The sequence below is a fragment of the Solanum pennellii genome, chromosome 12 (assembly GCF_001406875.1).
Source record: "Solanum pennellii chromosome 12, SPENNV200".
In the NCBI taxonomy this organism is placed as follows: Eukaryota; Viridiplantae; Streptophyta; class Magnoliopsida; order Solanales; family Solanaceae; genus Solanum; species Solanum pennellii.
The window spans coordinates 40,249,504-40,262,238 of record NC_028648.1 but is presented as its reverse complement, the minus strand read 5'-3'; the positions used below and the strand labels follow the sequence as shown (position 1 = coordinate 40,262,238).

The window sequence follows — 12,735 nt, the reverse complement described above, 5'->3', positions numbered from 1 at the left end:
CGAAGTTCAGAGAGTCGATTTCAGTACCCAAATTTCAGAATTCTAAGTGTTTTGAAACGAGACTCCCTCGACGGTCCGTCGTGCCCATGACGGTCCGTCGTGGGTTCCGTCGTCTCAGCCAGTTTTTCCAGAAATAAAATCTGCTGCTCAAAACGACTAAACAGGTCGTTACAACAACTTCATGGACCATTGGTCCAATTTATTGATCATCGCAAACAAGTTGTCTTCTTAGGTCAAATCCTACAAAATAATTCATACTATATCTATGTATTTATCTATACTACCTTAAAAGTATGAACTCCCTAACTTGAATGTTAAATTACTAAAATATCCCTAACTTAAAAACACTAAACTTAGTGTATATATTATATATTTAATATTAAATTTATTTATGCTATATCATAAAACCCCAAATGTAGTATATTTTCTATATTTTATATTGTATTATATCTATTTATGTGTATTATACTATATTATATTAAAGACATACACATTTTCACATTGAAGAGTGTGACATTTTCGAGAGTTATGATTTTCCGGTTGACTTGTGAGCTTTTAGAAGCGTTGTGACTTTTCTATAGGGTTGAGATTTTTCATACGAGTTGTATTTTTTCCAAAGGTTAGTGACATTTCGAAGAGTTATGACTTTTCTGATGAGTTGTGACCTTCCTGAAGGGTTGTGAGTTTTCTACTTCATATAGTACCCTTTGTTGGCTATAAAAAGAGGAGCTTCCTCAAATTTTTAAACTACACTTTTAAAAAAAAATACTCATTATTCGAATTCTTCTTAAAACATCATATTTAGTTTATCTTCTATTTTTTTTTATAATGGAACAATATACACATACTATTACTACACATTTTAACTATTAATGAAGGGATTTCCTCACATTTTTAAACTACATTTTTTTTATGTTTTTCGTTCTTCTTTTCTAAAAACCTAAAGATTGATTTATAGACGTGGAAAATCTCAAAGGTTAGTGATATTAGAATACTCCCTAACATGAATGTTAAATTAATCAAATATTTCAACTAAAAACATCAAATTTAATACATCTTCTATCTGTTTTAACAACAATTATTTATATTATATTATATTAAAAGTAAGAACACCAATAATAAAATAATAATAAAGTACGACACTAAAGAGAAGAGAGGAGAAAGTATATTTAAGAGGTGTAACTAAAAGATTTTAAGAGTGACAAATTTTTTATTTTAATAATATTTATTTTATTTTCAAAAAAGTGTGGTACGTGATTTCATATTCACCTGCAACGCAGGTGCGTTAAAACTAGTTTATTTATAAAAACAGACACATTTTCACATTGAAGGATTGTGACTTTTCGATGGATGTGACCTTTTGAAAAAGTTGTAACTTTTCCAAAGGGTTATGACTTTTTCATATTGGTCAATCAAGAATACTTAAAAAGTTTTCATAACCAAAAACACAAAAGTAAGTTAATACAAATTTATGAAAGAAAGTACTTTACAGATTGATGAATAAAACACTAATTTTAGTTGTCGGAAAAAATGATTACAGAAGGGAAAAGTCACAAAAAAAGTATGTACGAACCCAAAATTTGTCATGGTTGTCATTAGTTGTTCAAAAATTGAGCAGTTGAAATAGTGTTTTTCTTTGACATAATGAATGGAGGAAAAAACTATAAGTGTTATGAAATCAAGCTCAAAGCAATATAAGTATAAAGGAAGAAGACGAGAGCAGTAGATGAAGAAGAAGATTTTTCTTCTATTCAAGTGTATCTTTCAAATGGTGAGTGATATTGTTTATAGTGTTGATATATCACTCTCAATAGTCACAAACTAGTAGATATACATAGTTATCCAAAGATTTCTCATCACCTTGAAAACATGTATACAGAAATACAATTAAGTCTTGAATATATGTAAAAGACAATCCACACAATTCAATGAATTTATAACAATAAGAAAATTATAGTTTTGTTTCATTATTTTATTTTATTTTTGGTGAAGATCCATTAATTAACATAATATATGCTTTTCTTTTGAATCTTAAAACTAATAACAACCCTCACTGCACAATTTAAGAATTGAAATTAAAAAATTTCACATTAAATATTCATTTTAAAATTTGAAATTATCTGGGGCAATAAAACCACCCCTAATAATTCTTCACTGACTAACGTATCAGTGCACATTTATTTAAAAATTATTTTTTGATTTTTGGTGGCATTAAAACGTGACACTTTTTACTTTTTCTATTGTATATATATAGATTGATATTTTATTTTTTGAATATTGATAATCAAGTTTTAGTAACCTTGAAGGTATGTATATTCAATTGAGCTAAATATATGTAAATGTGAAAATATTTTAAAATGAAAACATCCAAGACTTCAAAACATCCCCTTGTAAGTTTTAGAATTATGTACTTTCAAGTTTCAAAAATTAAAAAAACTTAAGTTATTCACTTCAAAATGTCTAGATATTCACTAGTTTTCTTATTTTATAATTGTAGGGGAACCGTGGATGCAATTATTTTTAGATTAATTACTTGAGTGAATTATTTTTTAAAAATAATTACTTATTTTAGCTATACCCTTTAATTATTATCATTTATAGCAATATAAAATAATATCATATATTATTATTAGATTTTTTTCTCGCTCGCTCTTTCTCTTTTTTCTTTGCCAACTTTTTTGTTTTGTTGCACTCCCTCTTTTTCTGTTACTTTTTTTTCCTTAAGTTTTTCCTCTTTACTTTTTTCCGTAGAGTAGTCAATAATTCGTAGAATGAATAAAATTTATATCAATAATTAATTAATTAAATAAATAATTTAATCGTAACAAATGAAGACACATAATAAACTAAAAATGAAATAAACCTGAATTAAAAATGTATCACGCACATATTAAATTTAAATTAAAAATGTATTACACACAATGATTTATAGAGTAAATTGAACTTGTATTAATAATGAATTAAACAAGTAATCCAATAGTAATAAATAAATAAATAAAATACAAAATGAATAAAATTGCTTTAAAATTGTATTAAACAATACTAAAGTTGAATCAGAAGAGAATTTAGAATCAATGAAAAACGCAACTAACAAAAGACAAGACAACGATTTATAAATTGAATTAAACTTATATTATCCATGAATAAAACTTATATCATATGTATCTTATAGATTATCTTTGCTTTTATCACTAAGATAACCAATTAATTAGACAAATAATCTAATTGTAACAAATGAAAAACATAATAAATTGTCAAATGAATTAAACATGAATAAAAAAAATGTTACACACATATCAAAGTTGAATGAGAAGCAAATTAAACATAAATGCAAAATGTAGCAAAAGAAAGAGCATTATGTGATTTGTAAATTGAATAAAAGTTGTATCAGTAATGAATTAAGACGTAATTCAATCATAACAAATCAATCAATAAAATGCAAAATGAATTAACTTGTATTAAAAGTCCATATACAAATATTAAATTAAAGTTGAATTAAGCATAGATAAAAAATGTAACCAATGAAACACAAGACAATGATCTATAGAGTTAATTAAACTTATATCAATAGTGAATTAAACAAGTAATCTAACAATAACAAATAATAAACTATAAAATGAATTAAATTTGCGTTAAAAGTGTATTACATAATATTAAAGTTGAATTAGAAGAAAAATAATAATAAATGAACAAAGTAAGTAATGAAAGACAAGACAATAATCTATAGGCTGAACTAAACTTGTATTATTCATGAATAATATAAACTTAACCAAAATCAATTATAAACTTAATCAAACCCTCTTAAAGTTGGGATATAAACTCCAAATAACATATCACTTATTTGTAGGAACAACCTATCCAAACTAATCACAAAGTCGTAAAATTGAATCTTTATAATGACCATTGATGATGAACTCTTGTTTCTATAATTTTAAAATTTTGAAATTACTATTTGAGAACATCATATTGTACAATTTTCTGTTTTTTATAATTTTTTTCTTGTCGTGTATTTGAATAAATTAGTGAAATATGAAAAAAAAAATCATTTTAAAATAATTATATAAATGAAAATTTCAAAAGAGAGAGAGAGGAGGAGGAGGAATAGAGATTGACACAGGAAAAAATAAAAGAGGAGGAAGAGAAAAAGGACAGAGAAAAAGCGAAGGAAGATTAACTGTACAATTTTTTAATTCTTAAAAGTTGTTAGATTTAGTTAGAAAAATTATATTGACATAAATAGTAAATATTTTTTTAATATGGTACATTTATATAATTTACTCTTATTTTTAGCAGATAGAAAACATACCCGTAAACATTCTTATATCACTTGTAAGAAGAGACTCTTTGGACAGTGATACATCAACTTCACCAAATAATATTAAGTGTTGAGCGAGGACAAAGAGCTTCCAACATTGTTAATATTATTTTTATTAGACATTTTTTAGGTGTACTATGTAACCTAGAATTGTAAACTAGTGTGTTAAATTAAAGATATGTATAACGTATCACACTATAGCTCAACAGTTTTTGGATGAATATTTTTTTTTCTTTTTGTAATTTTTGGGAAAATTATAACAAAAGAAGTTTGTCATCATATTTTAAGTTAGTTATTGCTACAGTAAGAAGACAATCTATTGCGTGAATATTGCTGAAGAGATATGTCAGCAGTGTATTAAAAGGTGGGGACGTGAGGTGAAGCGCTTTACTTAGTATAGGATGAAGTGTAATCCTAGAGACGTGGAGTGTAAATTCTATGGATCTTTAAATTTTTAATTTATAATATAGTATAGTAATAGAATAACACAAAATTATAAAACAAATCAGTAGTTTGAAATTATTAAAAATATGATTAAATAAACTGATAGAAAATAAAAGTTTGAAGTTTATACAAGTATAAATAATCTAATATCTTAACTAATAAAAGAATCATTATTTCTCAAAAAAAAAAATCATCATACTGTCCAATTTAGCCCCCTAAAAGAAAATAATTCATAGCCCTACTAGTAAATAATTCATAGCCCTACTAGTATACTAATAAAGAGGAACTTTAACATATAACCACTCAAAAATAGCCTAATTACTCTTCCTAACTATAGTTTGATAATTACAATTTGTAACTACATGTTATAGGAAGAGAGAGGCAAGCGAGACTGGGAGAGAGAAGAGAGAGGCGAGAGAGAGGGCAAAGAGTGGGAGAGATGTGAACTATATATGTATATCGGTTAGAAAATTGTATATTATACATATGTATTTATATATATGACAAGAGAGATTGAGAGAGGTAGGAGAGAGGTGAGCGGATCGGGAGACGGAGGAGACAGGCGAGCGACATTGGGAGAGCGCCGAGCTAGAGGGCAGAGAGTGGAAGAGTGGTGAACTATATATGTATATCGGTTACATAAAAATTGTATATTATACATATCCATTTGTACATATGACAAGCGAGATTGGAAGAGGAACGAGAGAGACGAGCGAGAGAGGGAAGAGAATGGGGGAGAAGTGAATTGATATGTATATCAATTAGATAATTGTATATTATACATATGTAATTATATATTTTGGCGAATTATACATATACAAACGTGGTTGATTATACAAACTCAAAGTCAGCCCACATAATTAATGTACAATGTTAGTCGCGAGTGGTTATCAAACAATAGCTATGATGAGTATTTAAGTAGTGTAAGTTTGTTCAACCGCGTAATTTTTCCATAATAAACACATCACTCCATCATGAATAAAACAAAACTACTTTCAAATATCTAAATAAAATATAATTTAACACATATCACAAAACCATGAAAACCAATGATAGATGAAAAAGTAAAATTTTGCAACGTATCTATAAAATAAATGTGTTAACAAAGAGGAAAGATGTGATACCAAAACTTGTTAATTGGGTTATTCTCAATTTTAGTCTATCTATAGATTAGAAATTACTATGTATCATTCAATTATTAAAGAGTTATGAGGATTAACAATGTTAACTAAAGATTTTAACAAATAATTTGGATAATATCTATTAAACAAGCCGCGAGCCTTGGATGTGCATAAGACGTAAAATCGGATGCTTAGAGCGTAAGTCTTACAGAACTAAATCCCACACTTGAGTCCTGAGCGTTTTGCTAGAATCCCGCCCTAGGGCAATCCCCAATGCGAGTAAAAAGAATTGCAATCAGCCCGTTTCAGGCAAACTATAAAAAAAGTTGAACTGTGTTTTTTTATGCTTTGAGAAGACGAATGCCAACAGTATAAGGGACGAAAGTTAACAGTGTAAGGTACAGTTCACCAAATGTGTGAAGTATATCTTGGTGCAAATTTTTGTAGACAGTCAGTTTTGGTAAGTTGTGCCAAAAAAGTATCTATTTTGCTGTCAGTTTCCACCAGAATTGCAATCTTTCCGTAGAATAAGTTTGTACTTGAGAAACCAGAAAATCATCGTCAATGTAAAACGTGTCACCGGAGCTAACAAGCAAACAAGGTTATACAACCGAAAGCTTTTCACTTCTATTTTGGTTTGGTTGTTGGTTTCTTGAAAACCTTACTCATTCAATGAATTCTTTGGGCATATTACAACCTTAGCCCACTCTACAATTGAAAAAAAATATGTGCATATATGAAAGAAAAGAGTAATTCAGCAATAGCAACGATGTTTCAAGGATGATAATCAATTGGTCAATCTAAGCGCTATAAACAATTCACCCTTTGTAACTCATTCTCACAATGTGGTAGTTCAATGAGTACGAGATCATAGACTTCAAAATAACACACATGAGCCAGTAAGATGCTTTGATCCAATCATTGACATGTTTACTTGTTTTATCATTACACTTGCAATCCACAAAGCAGTTGTATTTTATTAACTTAACCAGAAGATAGTCTCAGCAATAAGTATCAGATGACCAAATAGTCGGTTCTCTGCTACAACTGCCACTATCCCATGTCTATCTAAATGCTCAGAGATTTCAGTTCTTCCTCCCTTCAGATAAAATGAAATGGTATCCATGTCTGCAGTTTAAGAAAGGAGAAAAGAGTTATGATATGAAGTCGCTGCTTTTGAGCATCAAGATATCAACCAATTTGCTCAAGACAGAAAAGTTTTACACGGGTGTGGCCTAGTTGTAGACATAATAAGAGGCTAAGGTTCAAATCACGACAAAGACAAATAATGCTAGCTGATTTCTTCTCCTCAGTGGGGTTTACCTGGTACTTACTTTGGAGTGAGATAGGCAAGTATTCGGTGAAATAGCCGAGGGGCACATAAGCTAGCCAGAACACCACTTTTATAGAATAAAAACATAACAGAACTAAAAGGCAGAACCTTACGTTGATTTAAAGGGTGCACTGGTAGCTCCAACAGGGGTATTGAAGGCAACTTCCTGAAATGGGCCTGCCATCTTGCCACGTGGAAACCATCCCAGGTCCCCACCTTTCTTTCCTGAGGGGCATTCCGAGTAAGTTGCAGCTACCTGCAGTCAATCAATGAATCAACTAAGCTTACGCTTTAATTTCAAGCTAGTTGAAGAGAAAAAGAGAGAAATTAGAAGGATCATTGCGTGTTGCCTATAAAATCGTGTGAAATGGCGTTCTGCATTTTTTTGATTGGAAGGAAACAACCTTGCTGTTTCTTTTAGAAAACAGATCAACTCAATGATGACTATAACTTCGAAAGATCCTCCTTTTACATCTTTCTTCCGCACCGATGTATTTTCGCAGCAAAATAATTACCATGGAGAATAACAGAGATGGTAATAGACAGATAAGACTGTTTAATCTACCTTAGCAAACTCAGCTGGTGGAACTTTATCTCCGTTGTTCAGCCAGCCTTCCTGTAGTATTTTGTATGCTTCATTAATCTTTGACTGCTTCTCACATAAGACATGCCTTGCTGAAAGTTTAAAGATAAATGTTACCAAACCGTAACATCTACAACACAACAAGATGGCCTATGGAGTAACTTAAGAAGAAGATACCTTTAACATATGTGCAGGTTCCAAGGCCATCTCCTTTCCCACCTTTTCCTTTTCCTTTCGAAGCATTATCCTCACTTCCACCAGCAGCCTGTTTACCCTTTCCCTTGCTTCCAGAATCCTTAGACTTGGAGTCCTTTCCCATAACTTCTGAAGCTTTACAACTGCGTATGAACACATCAGAATCAGACGATACAAATACAATTTTGCACTTGAATGTATGTTCAATTAGGGAAGACAAATTAATTTGAGTATGGGCAGTAGAGTGATGGATGAACATGAAGCAGGAGAAGAAGACAACAGACATCTTAATTACATATCAAGAAAGCAGGAAGAGATGGCACAAATGGTAAACAGAGCAGATGGAATCAATGTTGCCACACTGAATTGTATCACATGCGATTATGGAAACAACGCGAGACAAAGAAAATCTAATTTGTCACATGTAAAATTTAGTTATAATACATCTTGTAACGGAATTCCATAGAAGAACATATTTTCCAGACTACATATTTGAATTTTAATTCACTAGTACCAAAGTACTTCTGGAGCTATTGAACAAAGTTTGCACTTTGCAGGAGACAACCTTGCACTTTAAAATATGTCATTGATACTAGACATCAATATACATCCAAGTTTCACCAAGCAATCCAAGGTAAACAGGAACATCAATATTCATTTGACCAAATTTAACAAATCAAATTAAACATCCACTCTATCCTTCCGATGACAAACCCTACAACAACCTTGTGTTACTGTCTTTTTTATGCATCACTCTCTAGTTCTATGCATGACAGAAAAAGCTGTGCTGCATCTGAGTAATACAAGCGCAGTTTAACGATCCCTGATTAACTAACCAAGATGGTGAAATGAGTAATAACGTGAGATTTCATCGTGTTCGTTTACAATGGAAGGCTTATGTATTGATCCCAAAGAAACAATCAGACTAACAGCCTCCAAGTCTTTCTCCTCCGTCATCTTGAAGAAAAATATGTTGTTGTCTTCCAACTTTTTCAACTCCCCAGTTTTGACTTCAAATCTTTTATTTCCCCATTTTTTAACTTCTGACTAACACACTAAGTCTGAAACCTTGATCCGAGGACATCATGGTGTTATCTTACTGAAATTAAATTCTTGATGAATGTTTATCTGATTGGGTGAATAAATAATGCAAATTACTACATAGATGCCAATTTGGAGTATCTCTATAGCTAATTTCTGCTGTTGCATATAAATCCACTTCCTTGAATACTAAATTCTACATCAGGTATAGATAGCATGAGCTCATAGTGCAGTGGATATTTCTTAATCATTTAATATAAGTGATTCAGTGCCATCCAATGAATATAAATGAAGAATTATCATAATCAATATTTTCATAAGCTAATCCAAGTTAGCTTGCCTAAAGTCAGTAAATTGAAGTTATTACCCCGACTACCGGCACAAGTGGAGGGTTATCATTTGAACACCAACAAAATCCAGAGACACATGGAAGTCCTATATATAAATCAATCAATGAACAAAGCCTCAAACTTGTTCGTTTAACTCCAAATAAATCTGTATTATTATATGAATCTTCTATCTCCATTCTGCTCTATTCAGATCCTTCTTTCTAATACTAGCTAAAACAAAACTTAATGCAAGTATAACAACTATTTTGTTCTTAGCCAAGTCTCTATATATATATGATGAATGGTCTTATCAAATATGCTAAATCAAGATCCCACAGTACAACGAGTGCTGCTCCCACCAAATCAGAAAAAAAAATAAAAATTAGTGGACGTAAACACCAAAACCAAATAAAAAACCCAGATATCAAATTCAACTAATCCATCATTAAAAAGATTATAATTAAAAAAAAAGGAAGAGTTTAAACTTAAGAGGCAAAAGACTGAGCATGAGGGTTTTCCACTTATCATCGAATCAAAGAGAGAGGACCAAAAAATTAAGATCAGAACAGCTATAAGGATTTGGAGAGTGAGAGATGTACCTCAGAATTTGATTGTTTGAGAATTGAGAGAGAGAGAGGGTTTTCAACTTGAGAGAGGCAAGACTGCGAGGAGTATCTACATAAAAATTTAGAGAAAGGTATCAAATAGGTCTCCTTTTTATTTTCGGTGATCAAAAGTTGGTCAAATTCTCTTTAAAATATTATTAACTACTCATGGAATTAAATTAATATTTTTAAAATTTTCTAATCTTTTATAAAATACGAAAAAGTACACTTTTATAATTCAAATCAAATCATTTAAAAGAATTTTTTTTTCATCTTTCTTCCTCTCTTCTCTCTCTTCTTTTATTCTTTCCTTGGGGGATTATTCATCTTCTTCCTTAGAAATTTGGAAATTCGTCGTTACTCTTCCTCTGCAGTTCTTACTCTTCCTCTCCAGTCTTCCATTACTCTCTCATCTTTTTGAACTGTAATCGTGTTCGACTAGAAATGGGTAAGTTATTTCTTAAAAATATTTTACAATTTTCAAAGTTTTTTCTTGCATTAATGAACAATAAAATGCCATGTAGGTGTAAAAAATGAATAATCGACTTAATGTTGTGTATTATTTATCATTTTTGAAAGAAAATCAACCAACTCAAAAAATCCTTCATTTGAGGAAATGTATATGTAATGTTATCATTCAATGAAAAGTCATTTTTTATTGCTGTTGTTATTCTTTTTTTTGGCCATTTTTTTGATATAATTTTAGAAATATAGTGTTGTTCAGGCGTCAAAAATATATTTAGCGTATGTTGCCACATTTTAATGATATGTTGGTCATCTGATGCCACATAAGATTCAAATGTTGCAATAATCTGTACAGATGTGTCAACATATGATGCATCTGTTGCTACATAAGTTGTATATGTTGCACAACAGCAGGTACATATGTGGCAGCATAATGTTAATTTATCACAACAGACTATCCATCGGTTGCAAGATACTGCTATTATTATTTTATGATGAATTGTAAAATCTCGATATTTTTTATTTACCTTGTATATAAAATGATACAAGAAGCTTCATCCATGACAACGACTCAATCTTCTAACATGAAATGCTTTTTTTGTCTATGCGAAAAATGTGAGCAGCAACATGATTATTTTATTAGTCGTGTTAAAAAACTCAGTGATATTTTAAGAAAATGTCTCATAATATTGATGTGCAAAGATCCAAGAAGACTTCACAGCCTTTGATATGTAGGAGATTTAAAAAAATTTATTTTTCAAATACTTTCTATGATTATTGAGAAGAAAGAAAAGGAGAAGGCAAAGGAGAAGAAGAAGGAGGAGGAGAAGGAAAAGGAGAAGAATACAAAGGAGGAGAAGGAGAAGAAAGCAAAGGAGGAGGAGAAGAGGGAGAAGAAGGCAAATGAAGAGAAGGAGAAGGAGAAGAAGGCAAAACAAGAGAAGGAGAAGGAGAAGAAGGCAAAACAAGAGAAGGAGAAGGAGAAGGATAATAAGAAGGCAAATGAAGAGAAGAAGAAGGCAAAACAGGACAAGGAGAAGGAGAAAAAGAAGAAGGCAAAGGAGATGGAGAAGCAGAAGCAGAAGCAGAAGCAGAAGGAGAAGGAGAAGCAGAAAGAAAAAGCGAAAGCGAAAAAGAAAGGGAAGAAAGTCGAAGTTGTCAGTTGTGATGTGAAGCGACAATATCTATTTGAATGTTTTAACATTGACGGTGAGGGTCCAACTGAATTAATGTCATCCTTCTCGTAATGGATAAACGAGGGTCTTTACAAGCATCATGCAAAAAAGTAAGTAAAGTAAGGTCGTTCAACTATTACTAGAATTTCTTCTTCTTGTCCAATAAATAATGATTGATAATGATTACACAATTGCAGAGGAAACAAGGAGGATCACTACTTAGCCAATTGCTCAAAACTTAAATTTGACCAACTTGATTTAGTAGTTGCATTTCCAATGAATAAGGACTGGTTCTATGTAATGCCTCAACCCAATAGGTGCTGGAATGATGAGGTAAATTCATGCCCACTTTTATATGTATTGTTTAGTACATGAATATATACAATTAAATTAATACACTTGTTTTATCTATGTGTGCAGTATGTGGATGTGATATTTTACTATTTGCGTAAGAAGTCAAAGCAGCAATATACCACCACTAGTTGTTTTTTCAAAACATACATTGACAATTCTAGTGAATATGAGGATAAAATCATTGACATAATGAAAGGGGTATGCTATACCTTCTAGAATACCTTGACACTTGACGGATGATGTTTATGTCCCTGTAAATAGTAATGCGCAATTCCATTGGTTCTTGACAGTCGTTGCATTGAAGGAACGGTGTATAAAAGTGTATGATTCCATGTCCTCAAATAGGTCTAATAGAAAACTATCCTCCGAGATTCAAAAAATGGCTATAATGTGGCCAAAGTACCTTGAGTTGAGTGGATTTTTTGAGCAAAATGAGTGAACCAACTGGTCAGTTCTTAAATGTTACCAATGAAAGAACAAATCTCACCTATTCGAAGTCAATCATGTTACTGGTATTGCCCAACAAGAAAGTAGTAGTCTGTAAGTATCACAATATTATTTTGTCTTACGACTATCGAAATATGATGTTATTACCATGCAGAAATTGTGCAATTTTTTGTTGCTGCATACACTGAGTATTTGAGTGATGGATTACAAGTACCATCATGTGGAATTAGTGCTGACACCCTTCGCTTGAGATATGCTTCACTCCTATGGAGTTATGAGATTGTAAAGGCTCGAAATGGTTATGTTAGTGACAATGAAGACCCAGAGA

At 31.1% G+C, this 12,735-nt stretch overlaps 1 protein-coding gene and 1 pseudogene across 1 annotated transcript; one reads left to right on the top strand and one right to left on the bottom strand.

Moving 5' to 3' along the window:
* Positions 1-6,633: 6,633 nt before the first annotated feature.
* LOC107005287 (peptidyl-prolyl cis-trans isomerase NIMA-interacting 4) lies at positions 6,634-10,086 on the bottom strand. Its single transcript, XM_015203840.1, has 5 exons — positions 9,961-10,086; positions 7,974-8,134; positions 7,779-7,888; positions 7,327-7,469; positions 6,634-7,008 (listed from the first exon to the last, which is right to left on the bottom strand). The coding sequence occupies exons 2-5, from the start codon at positions 8,113-8,115 to the stop codon at positions 6,966-6,968; spliced, it is 438 nt and encodes a 145-aa protein (XP_015059326.1). The 5' UTR covers positions 8,116-8,134; positions 9,961-10,086; the 3' UTR covers positions 6,634-6,965.
* Positions 10,087-11,201: 1,115 nt separating this feature from the next.
* LOC114075201 lies at positions 11,202-11,981 on the top strand (annotated as a pseudogene).
* The last annotated feature ends 754 nt before the right edge of the window (positions 11,982-12,735 follow it).

Bases quoted from the DNA above. Each gene is read 5' to 3' on its own strand.
- LOC107005287 (XM_015203840.1), bottom strand. From the start codon at position 8,115: ATGGGAAAGGACTCCAAGTCTAAGGATTCTGGAAGCAAGGGAAAGGGT. The intron at 7,889-7,973 runs GTATCTTCTTCT...TTAAACTTTCAG, and splicing joins AACCTGCACATATGTTAAAG to CAAGGCATGTCTTATGTGAG. The intron at 7,470-7,778 runs GTAGATTAAACA...GATTGACTGCAG, and splicing joins CACCAGCTGAGTTTGCTAAG to GTAGCTGCAACTTACTCGGA.